Raw genomic sequence first — 23323 nt, 5'->3', positions numbered from 1 at the left:
ATCAAGACAAATGTCATCAACTGAAGAGATTATGTTTTGTGCAAGACCAGTTGTTCTTGATTTATATTCAATAAATTGCAATATATATATATATATATATATATATATATATATATATATATATATATATATATATATATATATATATATATATATATATTGTGCATAAACTGCTTATCAAACAAAAGAAAGAATCCTAAAATGGTGGGCTATATATATATATATATATATATATATATATATATATATATATATATATATATATATATATATATATACTATATATATATATATATATATATATATATATATATATATATATATATATATATATATATATATATATATATATACATATATATATATATATATACATATATATATATATATATATATATATATATATATATATATATATATATATATATATATATATATACATATATACACACACATATATATATATATATATATATATATATATATATATATATATATATATATATATTTATATATATATATTGTGCATAAACTGCTTATCAAACAAAAGAAAGAATCCAAAAATGGTGGGCTAACCTTAGGCAACATGATAAAATGCAAATGGAGTGCTAAGTCCTACGGCTAACCTTAACATTAGTGGTAAGTTAGACGAGTTTTAAATGTCTTATTTATGAACAGAAAAACCAATGCATTATTTTAAATAAGTTCATCTTAGATAAATAACTAAAATCATTAAGTAATAAGTTTTTTTTTTAATTTTATTTTTTTGCTTTGTTCCAACATTTTTACTAACCTCTACTGGCTTGAGGGAGTTGTATTAAAAAAATAAGCATCACCCATAAAAAATCCGCATCCGCCTCTGCAGCTTGTACAGTAAATAGCAAAAATGCTAAAATATGTGGCAATGAAAATATCTATGCAGTGAAACAAAATTAAGTACATCTAGCTGTTTAAGAAAATTCCTGATTTCTCTTTACCGGTGTATGTTTCAAAACTGCCCCATGCAAATTTAAATCTCAAAAAACTCCATGTTGGGGCAGAACACGTTGTGCACGTTGCTGAAATGAGAATTCGGACTTTATTTTTCACTTGCAATTTATATAAATATAGCAATTTTTTCCTTAATGATTATTTTAACTGTTTAAATTAAAAAAACTTGTTAAAATAAATATCAAAAATATTTTAGAATAAAATGTTTAAAAAGTTTTCAAAGCGCCCCCTTCTCCCTTAATAATTTTTTGGAAAAAAAATAAGCGTATGAAAAAAAAAGTTTTACGACAAAAGGTAATAATTTATCGAAATTCGTCAACTTATTTTTAACATTTTTCGAATTGAACGTAGTTAACCGAAAAATTCTAGAAATTTCCGTAAGTGTTAGAATTGAATTTTTTTTCTAAAATATGTCTTTCTTGAAAATCGGAATAAAAAAATTTTTTCGCGTTGTTCCGCACAACTTTTTATCTTATCCAAAAGTCGATCCCTACTATTAAGTTTCTGAAACAAATTGTGTTCTGTTGATGTTCTAAATAAGGAGCTTTTTCAATTAAGGCAGCCCCAATTTAAACATAAATCAAAGCGAAACAAAATTAATTGTAGCTTATATCATTTTTAAAGGCGTAAATTATTATAATAAATTTATCATACACAGGTTAGGAAACATAGATCAGAACTTTCTCAGAGCTTTTTTTCTTTTTTCTTTTTTTGCTTTTCCGCAAAATCAATTTGTCGTTCAATGAGACTTAACCTTCTGGTTAAATTTTCATTTGATTTCGATATTTTTTTATTGATGCTTTGTTTACGAAGAGGAACGGTTAAGGAAGTACTAACAAATGATTTTGGACGAGGTTTTGGAGTTGAAAAATTATTGTTATTTGGAAAAGATAACGAATCATTAGATTCATCACAGCCGTTATCACTAGAGTTCGCACTATCTAAACTTCCATTAATAACAGGTCGGGTGTGCAGACGATGTTGAGGAGAATAATTATTAAGTGAAAAACGTCGAACAGTGAACGTGAACTCAGAGTTAGTTTTATTATCAATTGGATTTAAGTCAAGTCCGGAGAGATCGAGTGTACTTAGATTACTATTTTCCGCCAACTGTTGCGCTAAAAAAAAAAAAAGATTTATAAAAATTAAAGTTTTAAAAATGTTTTTTATTTTGAAGTTTTTTTTTTAACCTTACCTCTACATGGATCAGCTTTTAATAGAAATTCATATAAAAATTCCCATCCACCACCAACTCTCACAACAATACTACTTCCATGAATACGAACAAGTCGTACTATTTTAGAATTTCCAAATTTATACTTTCCTTCACCAAATCTTTTAATTTGAAAGGGAGTATGACAAGTACATCTACGTTCTTCACATCTAATCTTAAAGTTTGATGCAAAAATTATTTAAAAAAATGCTTTCAAATAAAAAGCTAGCGTATGTACATATGTATATATATATACATATATGTATAGATATATACATATATGTATATATATATACATATATGTATATATATATACATATATGTATAGATATATACATATATGTATATATATATACATATATGTATATATATATACATATATGTATATATATATACATATATGTATATATATATATACATATATGTATATATATATACATATATGTATATATATATATACATATATGTATATATATATACATATATGTATATATATATACATATATGTATATATATATACATATATGTATATATATATATACATATATGTATATATATATATATATATATATATATATATATATATAATATATATATATATAAACTTTATTAATAAATAAAACAATTGTTGTAAATATTTTAATGAAAATGGATAATAATATCAAAGTTCAAAATGGTTCTTATATTATACCTGGTTTTCAATTTTTTCTATATCACCTTTCTTGCTTTTTAGAGCTAGCTCCTTAAAAAAATAAGTTGAAAAAATTCGCATCTTTGTATATTAATAGCAATAGAATCTAAAATTTGTATATGCATAGGAGCCTCAATAGTATTTCATGCATAAATTAATAGTTTGTTGTAAACGAATTTTATAAACTTTATATTTTAAAAAACTTTATAAACAGTATCATACATATAAAAAAATTTATATACGAATAATTTATAATAAAGTATTGACATTATGAATATAAATATTTTGTAATCTATTACCTTAGCGATTTCAAGACGATTTAAACATTTCTCAAGATTACTGCATAAAAGGTCCCATCTATTTGTAATAGAACTGAGTGTTTCTTTTATATCAGTCATTGGTTGATCAAAAATTAAATCGCACAAACTTTCACCTGCTTCCAAAAAGTTTTCATATGTATCTTTTTGTGAGCTTAGCTCAGCATAAGTATTCTTAAAAATAAAACCAAATTTTATTAAATTTCGAAACAGAACTGGTAAAAAGGTAAGTAAAAATGGGAAGTAGTTAGGCTTTTTTGAACAATAAAATTAATTTTTATTTACTTATAACAAATAATTTTATTTTGAATGATAAACTAATCAGATCTCTATCCTGTTTTGAACTAAATGTTCTCTATCCTAATAATGATTTTTAAATTGAAGAATTAACTTAAAACAACTATGCGTGCATCACCATTCTAGGGAAAGCAGTCAATTAAAATAATTTTTGCCAATGTTCGGATTATCCCCACTATATAATTGGTTTAGCCCCGTTTCTTAAATTTCCTATTTTTTTATAAAGGTATTGCACAAAAATAAATTAATTTTAAAAAAGACGCGCAATTAAATGCGTAATTGTGTTAAAACACAATTAGATATTTAATTGTGTGCACAGAAACGGAATATTTTAGATAAAAATCTAATAAATCTTAATTATTAAATACACCTTGGCTATCGGATCTTTAAAAATGTTAAAGCAGGTAGTTAATTGCAACGATTAAGCTATAGTAAGCATAATAATTATTAGTACTAACTAACCTCAATAATTTCTTCATTCTCCATTATGAGATCATGATTGTTGTAATCTCCAATAAAAAACTGACAACGTTTCTCAGCATCATCAAGCCAACAAATAATTAATACATAAAGTTCTTTATATTGACGTAACAAAGGATCTAAGGAACGAAAAATTTCTTTTTTGTGTGATAAATTATTCAATAAGCGAAAATATCTAAGACGCGACTCCTTCATTGTTTCTTTAATAGTATCTCTAGTAGCGCATGGCGGTAAGCACTGTGCAACGGTTTGAAATGCTTTAGAAACCTGCTTCATTTCTATATCCAAATCTTCAAGTTCAAAAAGAGCTGCCTTCATTTAAAAAAATAATACATATGTCATTATTCTTCTAAACTAAGTTAATTTATTAAAGGCGTGGGTTTCTAGATTTTTGCGGGGAAATAAAGATTTACTTTAAAGCAACAAAAACCTTACGTCAAGTTCATTTTTCTTTTCTAAAACGCTATCAAGTTCTAATATTTTAAAATTAGATACATCTCCTTTCAAAATGTTCTCTAATCCTTCTATCCGTTGTGTAAATAAATCTAAAGCATCGTAAGCTAATCTTCTGCAACGATTCCACGCAATATCGGATGACATCTATAAACATTAAATGTAAAAAAAACTCATTACTAAAAAAAAAGTAAAAACAAAATCTATTAGAAATAATTAATTTTCAATAAAACAAACTATATGTACTTAAAAAATGTTACGGTTTTATTATATACTATAAATGTTTTAAATTTCTGAAAATCATTAATTTTGTGTTAATTAAACTGTAATAAAGAAAAGATGGGCGGTAAAGTAAAGTTGATCCTACAAATAGATTCAAATTTAAAGAAAAATCAATTATTAGTACTTGAAATTAATTAAAATAAAATTTATTACTATAATAAAAACATTTAAGAGCAAAGATATATTTTAGTTACTTATTTTTCATACTAATTTATTTGTTACATGAAAAGTTTCTGAAAGTTATAGTTAAAAGTATGAAGCTGTTGGCATCGGCCTTTAAGTCATTAATTAGTTTAGAACTATGTCAGCGGTACAAGTTGATCTTAGTAAGTTGAGAAGTTTGTCATATTGACAAATATCCAAACAGGTGTATGGTCTCCGTGAACAGGTGTACGGTGTCCCCCCCCCCAAAAAAAAAGGCTGTTATATGTGCATTTGAATTTGCAGATTGGTACATTTAGCATTTGAGTTGGAAAGTTTTAAACTTGAATTGGCAAATCGTCATGTTAGAATGATAGTGTTCCACTTCCATTTTTTAACGTTGAGAGAATTTAACTTTCAATTTTTAATTATTTAATTATTTTACAGCTGTTGTTGTTTATATTGATATAATATATGTTTTTTATGTGTTTTTTATGTGTTTTTTTATGTTATTTATGTTTTATAAATAATCTTAAATTATTAATTTTATAATTTTTAAAATTGTTTGTTTACAAATTAATCGTTAATTCCAACTTTATTAAATAAGGTTGAAGTTAACAACGAAAAAACATACATTTTTAAATATTATATAAATAATAATAATAAGATTATTATACTATAATCATATAATTTTGAACAAAAAAATAATATTATAAATAAAAAACAGAAAGTTAAATTTTTTTACCATGAAAATTGGGAGATAGACCTTATAATTCTCATCTACCGATATGCTATTTTGTCTTATACCAATTTATATTACTTAATAAATAATAAATAAAGTGTGTTCTAAGAAATTAATTTAACAAATTTAATATTTTGACCTTTTAATTGAACGAATTTAACAAATTTTTACTTTTAACTTTAAAAATTTAAGAGAGTATAACAAGTTTTTTAAATTCTCTCAACGTTACAAAAGGGAGGTAGAACCCTATTATTCTAACGTCACGAAATATCAAATACCAAGGACTTTTTTTTTTTTAGGTTGTTGGTTAGATAATAAACTCAGGATAACCCTTAATAACTTGAACTAACTTTGAGTTCTCGTTGAGCCTTTGTTTATAGATTGTACTCCAAATAACTCTAATACTCTCTAACAAGTTAACTTCTTGGAAATATGTTATGCTTTTTGTTAATCTTTGTGATGTTATTATTGTGATGTTTTATGTCGATAGACGACTTGGCCTACCTTCACGTCAGTGTCTGTAGTTAAAAATGATTATTTGGTAGTTGCATTACTGAAACTGACTACATCTAATCATTTACTAAAAGCCAAGGATTCAGTTATTAAATAAAACCATAAAGATTTATCACAAAGTTAGTTTCTTATTTGTTATCTATTTAGTCACATTTTTTGAGTTTTTAAATAAATTAACAGACTAAATAACATCTTGTTTAATAAGTGCACATTAATGTTTAATAAGTGCTTTCAATAATAATTTTGTTTCATTTTAAGGTCGAATTCATTTCTCTTTATGTTGATTGTTTTCTAAAAGCTAAAAACGAAGTTTCATTAATCTTTCATACCTATTTACTAAAAGCTATATAATATTGAAACAATAATGTAATTCAAATTGCTTTCATAATGTACTTTGTACGATACAATATTTCTAAACTTTTGTTTTTTTTTTGAATTTAATATCAATATTTTTATTTTATTTACAGAAAAATACGCTTTTTATTTCTCGCATAAAACTCTATATTTTTTAACTATAGCTTTTGTGCCGATTTTCGGCACAAAAGCTAGACTTAAAAAACATACAATTTTGTGTGAGAAAAAAATTCGTCAAAACCCGTATTAAAATTCGCCAAAACCCTTATTAAAAAGCAGCTTAAGGTGGTAGCAGGGGAAAAACACTTTTTTTTTCAAAAAATTAAAATAATTAAAAATATTTTATTTTAATGGTATATACTATTTAAAAAAAAGCAATTAACACTAATTGCATAAAAATTTAATGATGACGTCATTAATTATACACGTCATAAACAGATTTTTGACCTATTTTGATATGTTTATTCCAACAAAGATAACTTAGTGAAAAATAATCAGAATCTCTTGAAATTTTAAAATTGCAATCTTTATTAGTAATACAATGTTCTGAGCAGCTAGAAAAAAATAATTATTTTTCAATCGCGCCAGGTTCACTGTCAAACTTTAAATTTCATATTAAAGAAATATATTTTTACGTAAAAGTCATATTGCTAGCCTTGTTTTCATAAAATTTTAAATAGTGCTTCGCTCAGAACACTCTAAATAGAACTAGGTAACACCATAAAAAATTTCAGCTCATCAGCTTTGTCCAATCAAAAGTTATCCTTGTTGAGAGACCACAAACATCGTAAAAAATTAAAGTCAAAAAAAATCTAATCAAAAAATCAAATAAAAGAAAATAAAACATTAAAACTCAAAAAAACAAACTAAAATGCTCCACTAGCATATGTCTATTCTTCCTCAAGTTCATTTTTATTATTAAAACCTTTTCTGATTACAAGAAGTTTTTTTCTTCTTTGTTTTACTGAGCTGGTTGACTTTTTTCAAACTGCTTGACACGCTGAATATCAGATTTTCTTAAGCCTTCTATAGTAAAATATCCATTTTCTAAGCCTAGTTTGAATATTTATTTCAAAACTCTTTCTCCCTGAAGTAGACTGCAATCTACTGCATTCTTTTGAAGAACAAAATGTTATTTTCCAATCACATTCAGTGCATGAAACATTAAAAAACTGGGCAAGACCCATTTTCTTTGATAAAAGAACGGTTTTAGGGGCTTCAGTGTATAGCTTATAGACTGAATAAAGAAAAAACGTTTAAAAAAACAAAAAGAAGCCTTAAGCCTTAAATTAAGGTGAAAACTAGATGCCTAGATCAGGTTTCCATCCTGAAATACATCAAAAATAGTCGTTGCTAAGGTGGTTGCTATGGCCATAGAACTCAAACAGTTTTATCTAGAAGGGCAAATTTTGCTTGAATGCATAAGATTTTTTATATGACACCAAGTTTCCATGAAAAAAGACACCCTAATGTTTTCAAAAATATAATTTTTGAAATTTTCAAAAAATTTCAAAAAATGCCTCTTTTTTCCCCTGCTACCACCTTAACTGAAAGATTTTGTTGAGAGTGTATTGCAGAAAAATTTCTATGAACAATGAAGAAATGTTGAACAAATAGGGCATTAACTTATTTTTCCGTATATTCCATAACTGTTTTTACGAATTTTGATGCTTTGTATAATGTAAGACCTGCGGAGGTTTTAGAAACAATGTTGGATGTAGATTAAATGTCGTATGTCTTACAATACCTTTAAAAGGATTATGAATTTTATGCGGTAATAATAAAAAATTTTTACAAAAAAGTATGAAAGGGCAATTTTTCCGTTACGCGTTGCCATTTACTAAATCGTTTCTAAAAACTCCGCAGCTCATCATTATACACAACGTCAAAATTTATAAAAAGTTTTTGGAATATAAGGAAGAATAATAAATCAGTCGGTTATAGCAAAATTGTTTTGATTAGTGATTTCGGTCAATTCACGATAGCCGACAACACTAAGGGGCCTGGGGCACGTCCTCCCCACCCCTAAACAATATTTTTCTATAAAGTATTCCATATCTTTTTTTAATAACTTGTTTTGTTTTTAAAGGTTTTAATTGTTACTATAATAAATAGTTTTATAAACAAGTATTTCAAAACATTAGTTTGAAAATATCGCATTAGTAAATATTGAAATTACTTGTGGGAAAGAAACCCCTAATTAATTAAGTTAATTTCCCATCAATCGATTTAGAGCGTTGTTAAAACGCTTTTCCAAGCTGTTAAAACTGCTATTCCAGCGCGATTCCATTTATATTGACACAAGTTTTTATATATATACAGTTTTATAACACAGAAGGTAGTTTTTAGAAAAGTTTATATTATCTTTTAGTTAGACTTTTTTTTAATAATTTTTATTTTACTTCTTCTAAACGTTTGCTAAAAGTTTTTTTTTTTTTTTTTTTAAATTTTCGCTTTTTATTTATTTATTTGAAACTTAAAGAAGATTTATTGATTTTTCCGTTAAAAAAACATTGTAGGAATAGCATTCAATGAGACGGTTTCTATTTATTTCTATTTTATTAAACTACGATTACTACTATTAATTATTAATGCGAAATTTAGGGTGGAATGCAAGAAGCGAACTTGAGTCAAGTTCGACTTGAACTATACATTGTAACCAATAGCGGCAGAGTATGGGTTTTCCCCTAAAAAATTACTCTGCCGCTATTGGTTACAATGTAAAGTTCAAGTCGAACTTGACTCAAGTTCGCTTCTTGCATTCCACCCTTAAGCTCAAGGTACTTAGATCTTAAAGCCTGAATTCTTACTACTGTTTTACAATGATGAAATTATATAAAATATATATTATATAAATAATTGTATAGCAAAATAATATTATAATAGCAAAATAGCTAACATTGGAATCACATTTTTCGTGGATGGCCCCTGAGTTACTTTACATTACGCAGAATTAAATTTTTTTGTTTGAATTTTTATTTCTTAAAAATGAAAACAAAATTTAACCTTATCTTTTGATAATACTTCTCTCCATAAATTATAAATTTGAATCCCAGGTATGTCGTCGTTTTCATCTATATGATTTGAACCTGACTTAAGGGTAGAGTTTAGAATTGAAGCTGATACATTAAGATCAATTGAATTTTGACTGTTACTCATTTTTTCAGATTTTGTGCTGGAATTCCAAATAGGACGTTTTATAATGCGAGATTTAGATGAATTTTTAAACAGCGAACTTTGTAAAGGCGTTACCTGAAATTAATATAAATAATATAAATTACATATATAAATATATATATATATATATATGTATATATATATACATATATATACGTATATATGTATATATGTATATATATATATATACATATATATATATACATATATATATATGTATATATATATATATATTTATATATATATATATATATATATATATATATATATATATGTATATATATATATATATATGTAAATATATATATATATATATGTATATATATATATATATATGTATATATATATATATATATATATATATATATATATATATATATATATGTATATATATATATATGCATATATATACGTATATATGTATATATATATATATATATATATATATATATATATATATATATATATATATATATATATATATATATATATATATATATATATTATATATATATATGTATATATATAGAGATATGTATGTATATTAATATATAAAATAGTTATACGATGATATCGATGTGAAAAATAATTTTTCACAAATTGATCTGTTTAAAATAATATGAAATCAAATTTTTATGATTGAGTTTCATGATTATTTAAAAAAAATGTGATGGCTGATATAAAGTTTTTAATGAACTTCAATTCTTTTGTTGCTTCAAGCTTAACCAAAATAAATGCAGTGTATATTTCATTTCGAGAACCACTAATTGGTTCGTCAAACCGGTTTAAACGTCATACTAAGACGTCGTTTAAAACACGTCACAAATAATAGTTTAAAAAACAGCTGATTAAAAATACAACAATTCTCTCGCAACAGTATAAAATTACATTTTCACTTTGTGTTTGTTACTTCACGTGGCTTTATTCTTATAAACTCTTTTAGTAAATTAACTTTTAAAAAAATATTTTTGTCTACTTCCTTCGTATGAACAATGAGTTTTTTATTTATAAACAAAACTTAAACATTTATGAATAAGTTACCGCAAATATTTAATTAACAGAAAGTGTTTGAATGTTTTATTCTATACAACAATTTGACGAACATTTTTAATGATCTCGATCGTTAATAAGTAATTCTATATTTTATTAATAATTCTGTTTCACTTTTTTATTTACCTAGCAACTCTTTAACAGGAGTTTATAATTAGAATAGCGTCATAACTCTAAAATGTTAAAAATGTAACAGATTGATTTAAATGTTTTAAATAATAAAAACAAAGATTATTAGAAGAATCGTTCAAAATTGATATCCAATCTTGTTTCAAAACTTCTCCAAGGTAGTCTTCATACTGATTAAGTTCAGCGTTAGTTGTAGTGGCCTTTACCGAAAAATGTAAAATGTTGTATACATAAAACAATATCGTTAAGTGGTTTTAATAGGACACTTTCTTATATGCTTTTATACCTTTTTAAGACAAGTTTTTGTATAAACACATATTAAGTGTGTATAGGATATTGTTCCGTATAAATGATTCATGTTTGTTTGGTATGTATTGTTCCGTATAAATGATTCATGTTTGTTTGGTATGTATAGGATATTGTTCCGTATAAATGATTCATGTTCATTTAGCAAACTAAACAAAGATAATTCATGCTAAACGTTGTAAATATATTATTGCTAATTTATAAAAATATTATTGAGAGAAATTTTATAAACATTTTTAAACATAACCCAGTAGACACAGGACATAAAAAGACGTCTTTTAAACGCCTTTTGAACGTTTTGGACGTCTTCTGAACGTTCAAAAGACGTCTTTTTCTGGTCTCGCGCTCAATGAGGAATGACATAGACTTATAAAACAATATTCCTTTCCTAAACATATTTGTTGGTGGCGTGTGCAATGTAGTGGCGTTAGAATGATGTAGCCAAGGTTTTTTGATGTTTTAGATAAATCTTTAGCATATTGATGACATTTTACATAAGTATGTTCATGCTTGATAGTTCATGATGATATTTTACATAAGTATGTTCATGCTTGTATAAAATGAGAAAGCTATGCAATAAATTGTGGTAATTGGAGCATGGGAACAAAAATACCTCCAAAAGTTGGCTTCTCCAGTCCGAAGGGGTAATGAGTTTAAGAAAAACTTTGCAAAAAAAGAATGGCAATGAGTTAATATATATATATATATATATATTAAAATCATCTGCAGCTTTTAAAACTCATTTAATAATCTTTTAACGTTCAAAAATTATGACCATGTAAAATTTTCAAATGTAAATGTTGGTGCAAATTTGAAATTAAAAAAAAATCCTTTACACACGCACACACACACAAACACACACACACACACACACACAACACACACACACAACACACACATAGTAGAATAACTAGTAAGTGAACGTGTACCTTGAAAATGTCGGACTTATAGTTTGATGGATTTTCAATTCAAAATTTCCCTTGAACTTTCTTTATCACATACTATAAAATCATCCGCTTTTAGTCGTACCCTGGTTAAGTCGGACTATTCTCTAACTCGTAACTGTTTTTAGGGGTCCCTTCGGCGAAAAACTTCATTCAACTAGGACTTTTATTTTGAATTTCATACGTGGATATAATAACAAAACTTTCAATACTTCAATAAAATTCCAAACTTTGAACGCATGATAATAAAATACCTTTGCGTCAAATATAATTAAACATAACTAAACATTTTCACTAATATCTTTGATTTGATTAATTTTATTTACTAAAAATTTGATTGATTTGATTAAATTTTGTTTACTAAAAATGTCAAAGGTTGCTAAAAGAAAGCAGATAAGTAGAACTATAACAGAAAAAAAACATTATGTTAAGAGAACTCAACAAAAGAGAATCATTCGTATTTATATCGAAAAAATATGGCAAACTTTGTCTGGATGGTCAAAAGAAAAAAATATATCATAATATAATCTCGATAAACATAATATCATAATGTATATATCATAATAATGTATATATGTATAATATCATCAGTCGGACATTTTTAAAAAGTCCGACATAACGAGAGCTTCGCTTAACTCGGACATTCGCTAAGTCGGACAATGCATATATAATTCTTCAGAGCCCGTGTTTCTACTGTATATATATATATATATATATATATATATATATATATATATATATATATATATATATATATATATATATATATATATATATATATATATATATATATACAGTGCCGGTTTTAGCACTACCAGCGCCCTGGGCGAGATTTCTACGGCGCCCCAATCTCAATTTAACCCCATTCAAAAAAAAGGCAAAGGGTAAAATAACCAATTAGTTTCGCCCCTTTATATTCGGCGCCCTGGGCCATCGCCCAACCAGGCCCTACCCTAACGTCGCCACTATATTATATATATATATATATATATATATATATATATATATATAAATATATATATATATATACATACATATACATATATATATATATATATAAATATATATATATATATATATATATATATATATATATATATATATATATATATATATATATATATATATATATATATATATATATATATATATATATATATATATATATATATATATATATATATATATATATATATATAGTGTTGCTAGGCTTTTACATAAGAGAACACAGTAAATAAAAATTATTTTAAAAGGTTTAGCACTGTTTTTTTCTCTGTAAAAGCCGGACATCTGGCAACCCCATATATATATATATATATATACATTTATGTGTGTGTGTGTGTGTGTGTGTTTATGTATCATTTTGATTTAAAATTGTTAAGCATCGACAGAAATTTTACTTACATGTCTTTTAACAAATGATTTAAACTTATTTTGGTGGAGTATTTACAAAAAACAACTCTCGTGTCATTTTTTAACAAATAAATTAAGTTCCATTCAAATTTGCATCTCTTGAGAATTAATTATCTCCATATCAAATAGATCTCTATTTATGATTTTGAAACGAAAAAATCTCCGTTATATTAGTAATGTTGTAAATTATACTTAATACTCTATTTACTGATGAAAAAAAAAGTGCTCTAATATGCTTAAAATAATATACTAAAATAAAAATACTAAATAAATTTCACAAAAAAAACTTTTTTTAAATTTTCAAATAAGCATAAAATCTGCTCAACATTAGAAGAATTATATTTTTGGCCGGAAAAAAAAACGCAGCTTTTGATTTAGTTGTATAAAATTGTATTCAAATTACACTATAATCATTATATAATAATTGATTTTTTAAATTTTATTTAATGTTTATTTAGGATTTTTTTTTTGTCTTTCTAATAAAAATTTGCTAAACATAACAATAAATTCTGTACTTAAACTTTATAGAAATGATTTACAATTTAAATCAAAACTAAAATACCTACTTTTAAAAAAAATATTACTTTTGATAAAAAAATCTTCACAGTTTTATAAATTGCTCTTCTTAAACCACAAAAATACTTCAAACATTTTTGTATTGAATCGTATATAAACGTTTAAATATTGTTGTTATTGAACAAAAATATTTATTTCATACAAGATATTCATTCATATAATGGCTTCAAACAAATTAATCTATTAAGCCTAATCTGAGAAAAAAAATAATAAGCCATTATTTGTTGAAATACCTTTGGGATGACAAAAATATAAAGTCTTCCACTACTCCCTGCAGAGTCTCAGTAGCAAGTAATCGGGTAACAGTATAATGAAGTTAAATAACAGATGAGTGTGATAAATATAACTAATAAATATATATTTAAATAAACGTTGAAACTACTTTTCTCAAATATTTTAATATAGTTGAATTGTCTCAAAACCGATCTTGCCAGGACAGCTATATTTTTTTCGTTGCCTGTAATTACAGACTTATGATAATTTTTCATTCTTAATAACTGTTTTTATTTTAAGCACTTCCATTTTTGATTTTATTTAGACAAAATAACAAAAAGGGATCTATTAATTTAAACATGATAGAGCCGAGGCGCAATGGTTAGAGCGTCAAATACTTTAATGTCTGATTAGACCACATATTTACAATCGATAAAAAAAGGCTGCTTGATTCGTCATAAATATTTTATTGATGGTTACCTTTTTTATTTCGATTTTCTTCTTTCATTACCCATTTTTAGATGATTTTTTATTTATATTTTAAATCCAAATTGTGTCTTTTATTGAACCGATAATTGTTTGATTCATTAAGACATTACAATATTATCAAAAAGTCGCACTTATCGAGAATTGCTATAATTAAGATTTGTTACTGCAGATGCAATTTCGGTTTCAAGAGTGGTTTCAAAAACAGGAATGTATTTTGGACATCTTTTCCAGAAAACTTGGTTCACAGTTCATTTGTCTTTTTATTATCACATACAGGTTTTTTATTACATATAGGTTTCTTTTTTATGTAGGTACTTTATTATATGCAGGTGTCTTATTATGTTCAGGTTTTTTAAGAAAAATTTTTTAGTTTAGTTCCTTCATATTTGTTCTTATTTATTTTGGGCTTATTTATTTCTTTTAAACGAACCCATCTGTTTCAAACGTTTTTAATAGCTTGATAAGGTCTAAAAAACTTACATTCATAGGAATTTGATCTAATTAAACAAAAATTGAGGTTAAAACTATTGTTCATAAATATTTTTATAAACAATTGTTTTAATAAAATTAATTTTTACCGCTAATAAAATGCAGTAAAAAATTTACTTGATATAAAAACTTGATCAAGCATTTACCGCGTTTTGGTTTTCATGTTAGGTTTTTGCAACAGTATAACTTACCAATTAAGAACTCTTTTCCAAATATAGAAATTAATCCAAAAGTGTTTGCGTTTAACAAAAAGCCGAGAAGTTGAAATGAAGCTACATATTTCAAAGCACTTAAAACATGTAAAGATTATCTTACCAGCAAGTGAACTAATTCTCATTGCTTTAGAGTGGGAAAAATTTAAGAAATGCTTTTAGTGCGAAATAAAACATCGACATGCATTTATCTTCGAAAATAAAAACCAAACACATTACAAACAAAACGAAAGAGTACATGAAAAAATGCAATCAATCAAATTTATGTTGTCGGTAATAAAACAAAAGTCCGGTAATAAAACAAAAGTCCATGGATGGGTGAGAGAGGTTTAAGAACCGTCGAACAAAGTATAACGTAATATTTAAATAAAACTTTCGGCATTAAGTTCAGTTACATTTTTTTTCAACTATTAAGATTATTTTGATTTTTGCGTTCTTCAAACTATTTCCAAATTTTCAACTATTAAAGATGATTTGATCGTTTTTTCTAATTTTTTTTTTAAGTCTTCTGTTAATCCTTTTGTTAATTTCTCTTTATCTGTTTTCTTTATAAAAATAGTAACTCTTAAATTAAATAGTCCTTGCCTCAACATATTTGGTTTCGATTTTTTGATTTTTGATTTTTAATTTTTATTAATACACAGCGTTGTGTTATTTATTCTTAATTTGAAACACATACAAAGACAATTTTACGGAGAAGGAGGAGGGAGGGGGTTAAGGGTGAGGGTGAGGGGGAATGAGGGGTGTGTAAGGGTGTTACATCTCTCCAAAGAAGGTGATTTTTAAGTTATAGTCGGTATTTTGAGAAATATAGTCGGCTAGCCGGGTATTTGATACATTTAGTTTTGAGGACATTTTATTTTTTTTATGCAGCCAGTCGTTACCTTTTAAGAATTCATCCCCCACTCCCTTATTTTATTCTTAGATTCGCATCTGCACACATAATCCAAAACTTTCCGAAATTCCTAATGAACATTTTATGATAAAAAAGTTAACTGAGAAAAGAAAAGAAACAAATCATAAATATAAAGAGAAAAACCTCAAAATAAGACAAGCAACAAAAAAAGTACCCTAAAAATATTTAAAAGGAATTATATAGACTAAAATGAATTAAAAAAAGTCAAGATAATATTATTCATTACTATAGATATTATTACTAATATTATTGATGTATGGTTGTTAAGTGATGGTAACTAAGTGACAGAAGTTACAAATAATGATTTCATATATGGTCTTAAAGAGATAGTAAATAATGATTTTATATATGGTCTTAAAGAGATAGTAAAACAAAAAAATACGTTTTTGGTATCTGGGTCATTCCACGCCAAGTGGTCCAGAAGTTCCCACTCAACCATCTCAGATTTTGATAAAAATTTGTCAATATGTAGTTAAACAGTTTCATGAACATTACCAAAGTTTCAGGTCAAAATATTTGTTATTTTGGATTTTGTGGTACTTTTTGTAAGGTTTATCTAAATTTCAATATCAGTCAGTAGCAAAAAATTGTACTTTTGGGGTCTTATATTTTTGAAATCAAAGGATAATACATCTTAAAAACCTGGATTCCTAATAAACCGAAAATGCATATTGCAAACTATTTAACACAACTTTTATATCATGCCTAGAATTTAGTTTATGGCCTAACAAACAGCGTCACAAATTCAACACCATAAACTTTTATCAGGTTTTCCAGTATTGTTATTTTTGCTGAAGGTTATCCATATCATTATATTAATAGGTAGCTATTAATATGGATAAATAATATGTAATTAATATGGATAAATAAAATAATTAATATGGATATAATATATTAAAATAATATAATATAATATATATAATATAATATATAATATAATATATTAAAATAATATAATATATAATATATAATATAATATATAATATATAATATAATATATAATATATAATATAATATATAATATATAATATATAATATAATATATAATATATAATATAATATATAATATAATATATTAAAATAATATAATATGGATATAATATATGGATAAAATAATTAATATGGATAATAAAATAATTAATATGGATAAAAAATCAGCGTTTTAAAAAATAACCATGCTGAGTTATTCTGAAACTAATATGGCGACAAAAGTGAAATACCCTAAAATAACTTGTATTTGAACCCCTAAAACTTAATGTCGGCAATTTGAACCCCTAAAACTTAATGTCGGCAATTTGAACCCCTAAAACTTAATGTCGGCAATTTGAACCCCTAAAACTTAATGTCGGCAAAAAATGTGAAGCACAATATTTAAAGTTAACTGCAAATAAGTTTTTTAACAAAATTCAATTTTAAGACTTTTTTTGTAATTTTATTCTATAATCATTTAATTTCTAAGGGGCTGTCCATTAATTACGTCAACAATTTTCTAGCAATTTTTACCTTTTCCCTTCCCTTGTCAATAACCTGCCAAACTTTCAGAACCTCCTCCTCCTCCCCCCATAAAATTATCTCAACAATTAATTATCTCCCTCCTTGAGAAAAATAAAAAATAAGATGAAAACCAAAACAAAAATATTTTAAATAGGAGTAATAGTAGTAGTTTACAACTTTAAAAAAATGTGATTAAAAGTAAAATGTTTAGAGAAAAAGTAACTTATAAACATTTTCTAAATATATATAACCATTTAAAATTACAAAGGCTCGCTCTGAACAAAAAAGTGTATAGAAGTAAAAGTGATTGCTACATGCAACATTCTTGGTTTAAACTTCTTCCAGTGCATGACAAAATTAAATTCATGCGGCTTATTGAAGAACTGCAAGTCGATATTATGCCAACAATAAAAGAATTGTTCCAGTTATGGAGTATAAAAGAACAAGGAGAAATATTAAAATATTTGATGGAGGAGAATATTCCTCGATGTATTCCGAAATTCTTATTATGATAAGGAAATCGTAGCTATTGAAATTTTGACAAGATCTTAAGGATCTTCTTCTATATATCAAGTTTATATTTTTAAAATATTATATTTCGATTAATAATGCAAATTTAAAAAAAAAATACAATTAATCATCTGTTAATTATGAAATATATGTTATTTTTGCATGGAAACGGTGGTATTTGGGTAATTTGGGACAACGAGTAGCATTTGATAATGCTACCCAGGTAGCGAGCAACGGGCGGGTTCCCGTGTACCCATCGATAGCCCTAGTCCTAGATAATGTTAAATATATTTCTCATAATTTATGTACAGTGCAGAGTCACAATCTGCGAATGTGCCTATCCTCCTTACTTTAACTTTAGACCTAATCCAATTTTACATTGAAAGCTATTTCTAATAGAGTCTAGTATAACAAAATAATGCATTTGATAATTTGTATAAACCAAGGGTTGGCAATCTTTTAAGACGGAAGAGCCAAAGTTTACAATTTATAAAAATTTTCCAGTTTTTAAAAGAGCTACTAACATCTTGTTTTCAATATTATAAAAGTATTTAGCTAAAAAGCCGCATTTTAACATCAAATTTGGCTTGCAAGCAGTAGGTTGCCGACCCCTGGTATAAACATTTAAATAATATAATGTAGACTATGTACTTATATAAATCCAACAAACACAAACTTTGAAAAAAGTAATAATGTTACGAGTAAACATCTCGTGTTATTTAGTTCTGTATGTGTGTGGTATTTTTAAAACACAACACTGTTCAAAAAAAGTAAAAATTTAGTTAGTGTCATTAAATTACTGGAGGTTATTTGATTGTGTATCACAAGCCTACAAACGCTGCCTAATTTTCTTTTTTTTAAGAAACTAAACTTAATGAAAAAAGTAACGTTGCTGACGTCAATTTTTCTGGACCTTTATCCCCCCGCTCCCCCTTGTCAAAAATTGTCAAAAATTTTTTGATTTTCAAATCTGACCAGTCAATGCAATTCTCACACTCCACACTGGCACTGCTTCGTGGTAGGACATTATCATTTCGCGATAAACCACTAACAGCAGCTGTTTTTTCAGCAACTGTTATTTGCACTTTCCAAATTTTTCCTTTTACATAACTAGAGTGATCTCTCTAACTAACCCGTTTTATTCTTAAAGTAAATTCCAGTCTCAGAAAGGTTAATATGCCACTCAAACATATTATGTAAAGTGCCACTCAAACATATTATATCATCTATGTCATTAATATCGTCAATTTTTTTACTTTAACTTGTGGTTGAATAGGCGGCAATTTGGACACAATTTTTGACCTGAATAAATGACTTTATTTGTTAACTTTGAAAGACAGTCTGCAGTCTCTAGGTCAACACATCTCAACCTTTTAACTGAGAAACAATTGGTTTACTAAAAGGATTTAAACAATAGTGCTGCAAATGCGTGTATTTAACCAACAGCAGTGATATGTGGTGGAAATGCGTGTATTTAATCAACAGCAGTAATTTGTGGTGGAAACAAATTAAAGTAATATTTTTGATTAAAGTATAAGTTCGCCTGACAATCAATCTCTGTTCCTCAATCGAAAGTTCTAAGCAAAAGTCAATAAAACCCTTTTTTCATGATTAAGTACTTAAATGACACGAGCTTCTGTCAAATTTTCCAATACAACAAGTACTTAAGTTTTGTTCAACAGACATGTCAGGATGTTGAAATATTTAAAATCTTGTTTTTTTTTCAATTCTAACTTTTGTCTTCTGATAATTCTAATCGCTGTTTGTGATAAGCTTATGTAAATTAAACTTTTGAATTTAATTTAGGGAGATTTGTCCGTAGAATAAAAATATAACTAGTTACTAAAATTTGCACAGCTGAAGTTAATTTACGGACCCTAATATCGCTTTTAAAATATCGAAGACTATGTAGACCTAACTTAAGTCATAAAAACTAGATGGTTTTGATCATAGGAAAAATCTCTCCAAAATAGTTTTTATTGTTTTTGAAAGTGTGAAATAAGTTCTTTTCAATAATACAATTGAAAAAAAATTTGCCCACATTAAGTTTTAGGGGTTCAAATACATATTATTTTAGTGAACTTTACTTTTGTCGCCATATTGGTTTCATAATGACTCAACATGGGCAATTTATAAAAAGCTGATTTTTTATCCATATCATCATATTAGTACCTTCAGAAAAAATAACAATACGGAAAATCCTTTGTTATTGAGATATGACCCTACAAAAAAAACAATAAAAATTTATTGTGTTGAATTTGTGACGCTATTTGTTGAACCATAGACTAAATTCTAGACATGATTTAAAAATTGTATTAAATAATTTGCAATCTGCACCTTAGGTTTACTAAGAGTCCACGTTTTTAAGATATATTTCATTACGAAATTTCATTGCAAAAATATAAGATTCCGAAAATACGATTTTTAGCTACTGACTGATATTGAAATTTAGGTAAGCCTTACAAGAAGTACTACAAAATCCAAAATAACAAACATTTTGATTTGAAACTTTGGCAATGTTCATGAAACATGTTTAACTACATACTGACAAAATTTTATCAAAATCTGAGATGGTCGAATGAGAATGATTTCGGAACTGGGACTGTTTGGCGTTGAATGACCCATCTATTGGACTAAATTTAATCATTATTCCAAAATTTATTTAGACTTATTTAATATATGTTAGTCTGAGCTGATTATAATATTAATAATATTTTTTTAAATTTTAGGCATCGTATGACTAATATTTTAATGAGTTTGAAAATAATATTATGTCATTTTGTTGAACAATGCTTTATTTAAGTTTAATAAAACAACACATATACCTATTTTAATTGCAATCGTGTTATTTCAAAACAAAGTAATTGGCTTTAAAATGTGAGAGTAATTTCTTAAAACAAAATAACTTGATTGGTCTCAAAGTGAGAGTAATATTATAAAACATAGTAACTTGATTTGCTTTTAAATGAGAGAAAACAAGTGCATATTCAGACTTGCTTAAACTCATGCGTTATTCATTATAAAAAAAAAACAATAATTATTTATTATGTTTTATTCATTGAATTCAAAAAAATATATATACTTTTGTTCTTAATGTACCATATTCTAGAAAAAAGGATTTCCTTAGAGTATAAAACATTATAAATAATTTTTAAATTACGTAGCTAATATAAAAATATAGCTACTAATAAGGTTGCTAAAAAAAACAAAAAAAAACAACAACAGGGGTGTTGCATATTGGCTTTCACACTGCTACAGAAACAGTTTAATTATTCTTACGAAAAAATCGGTTACATAAAACTTATATCTTATAAAGACTTAAATAAAATAAATTATTCTAAATCTAAAATATAATTAAATTTTATATTACTTAAATACAACTTTAAGTCTTAAAAACTGTCGGAATGTAACAACTAAAACAGAGTTTTAGTTGTTACATTGTGTTTGCTTTTTTTGGCGTTGCGACCAGGTTGGAGGAACTTGGAGTTAAGTGCTCTGGTTCACTTTAAAAACTAAATTTATTTTTTGCTACTTGTGCAAATATAAAATGATACTTTACATGTGAAAAGCTAAAATGCCTGCTGCTGAGGTATGAGATAACTATAAATTGATGACCAAACTCAATTTGAAGTTTCGAAAAAAAAAAAGAAGAAAGTTCAGGGAAAGAAATTATAATCAATGTATTAAAAACAGGAGAAAAAAAAATTCTTAAACTAAATCAGGATAAAAATAGAACACTTTTCGCATTAAACCGCAAATAAATACGAAAAGAGTGTGCAATTTTTGTTGTTCTTGTTTTAAAAAGGGTTCAAAATATTTAAAAACCCCTCAAACTACTTACGGTTATTTTATTTTTGTCGATGTTCCATCGTACACTTTCCCACGATGAAAACGAATGTCTTCGAACAGTTGTCATACTTTTTGCAACTATCGAACAACTATCAAACAACTATGGAATAAAAAAAAATTCAGAATTTGAAACACTTAAAGTTTGATGAACTGTTAAAACTAAACAAAATATCGCTAGTAGGCATTGTTTAGCAGCTGCTCATGTGCCATTTAACTATGCGCAATTTCATAGCATGAATTTTAAAAATATGAAAGTACTGAGGCAGGAGGTTCTATATTGAAAGTGTCAAAATGTTTATTATATTGCGATTTTCAAACATTTATCCTCTCTTCGTCTGCCTTCATTATCTTTTCTATATTTAATTTTTTTGTTCGTATATTATAAATTTGTAAATATAAATAAACTAAATAAATTTTTCAAGTAAACTAATGAAAAATTATACACCTGTTTATAAACCATTAAGCTTAATCAGGTTGAAAACCATAAAAACATAAAGAATTATCACATGGAGACATTATGTATCTTCTCCGCAACATTTATCCCATTTTGCAGAACTTTGCTCAAAAATAATGAAAATTCATCAAAAGAGTAAGTAAATAAAAGTAAAATCCGAAAGTAAATAAAACATATAAACACAAACAAAATTTTTGTTTTTTTACAACAAAAAAAAAAAAAAAAAAAAAAAAATGTAAAAAAGGAAAGTAAATAAAAGTAAATAAACCATAGAAAACACAAAAATATTCAGATAATTTTTTTTTTACAAAAAACATTTGTTGAAGGTTTTACTTTTATAAAAGATTTTTTTTAATTTTGGCTTTATTAATTTTGAGGTCAAAGTTTACGAAAAAATTTTAATTTTTAATTTTTTACCATAAACGCTAGCAAAACTTAAAATAATAAAAAATTTGCTATATTCTATTTAAAAATAATAAACCAAACAAAAAAAAGCTCACATAATCGAAAAACTTTTAGTTAAAAGTTAGCAAATGAAATCAGCAAGACAAATGAGACCAAAATATGAAATTATAAACCACAAATTATAGACTATAAATAAAGCCAGAATAATGACTTTCAAGATAAAA

The 23323-nt window shown here is 25.6% G+C and overlaps 1 protein-coding gene across 8 annotated transcripts; it reads right to left on the bottom strand.

Moving 5' to 3' along the window:
* Positions 1-1586: 1586 nt before the first annotated feature.
* On the bottom strand, positions 1587-22460 carry LOC100201523 (uncharacterized). 8 transcript variants are annotated; one of them, XM_065812507.1, is made up of 8 exons: positions 22233-22460; positions 9480-9725; positions 4424-4588; positions 3971-4300; positions 3194-3385; positions 2895-2945; positions 2186-2378; positions 1587-2108 (listed from the first exon to the last, which is right to left on the bottom strand). In XM_065812507.1, the coding sequence occupies exons 1-8, from the start codon at positions 22305-22307 to the stop codon at positions 1675-1677; spliced, it is 1686 nt and encodes a 561-aa protein (XP_065668579.1). In that variant the 5' UTR covers positions 22308-22460; the 3' UTR covers positions 1587-1674. The 8 variants fall into 8 exon arrangements, with proteins under 8 accessions (XP_065668579.1, XP_065668584.1, XP_065668581.1 ...); XM_065812512.1 differs by lacking the exon at positions 22233-22460 and adding an exon at positions 15451-15707; XM_065812509.1 differs by lacking the exon at positions 22233-22460 and adding an exon at positions 14059-14245.
* Between the last annotated feature and the right edge of the window lie 863 nt (positions 22461-23323).

The sequence above is a fragment of the Hydra vulgaris genome, chromosome 12 (assembly GCF_038396675.1).
Source record: "Hydra vulgaris chromosome 12, alternate assembly HydraT2T_AEP".
NCBI lineage: Eukaryota > Metazoa > Cnidaria > Hydrozoa > Anthoathecata > Hydridae > Hydra > Hydra vulgaris.
The sequence above is the reverse complement of the archived record's forward strand: the minus strand, read 5'-3'. Positions and strand labels throughout refer to the sequence as shown.

Excerpts from the sequence above, each read along its gene's own strand:
- LOC100201523 (XM_065812507.1), bottom strand. The coding sequence starts at position 22,307 with ATGACAACTGTTCGAAGACATTCGTTTTCATCGTGGGAAAGTGTACGA. Across the intron at positions 2,946-3,193 it reads ATCGTCTTGAAATCGCTAAG|GAGCTAGCTCTAAAAAGCAA; the intron begins GTAATAGATTAC and ends TATTTTTTTAAG. Across the intron at positions 2,109-2,185 it reads AAAAGCTGATCCATGTAGAG|CGCAACAGTTGGCGGAAAAT; the intron begins GTAAGGTTAAAA and ends TTTTTTTTTTAG.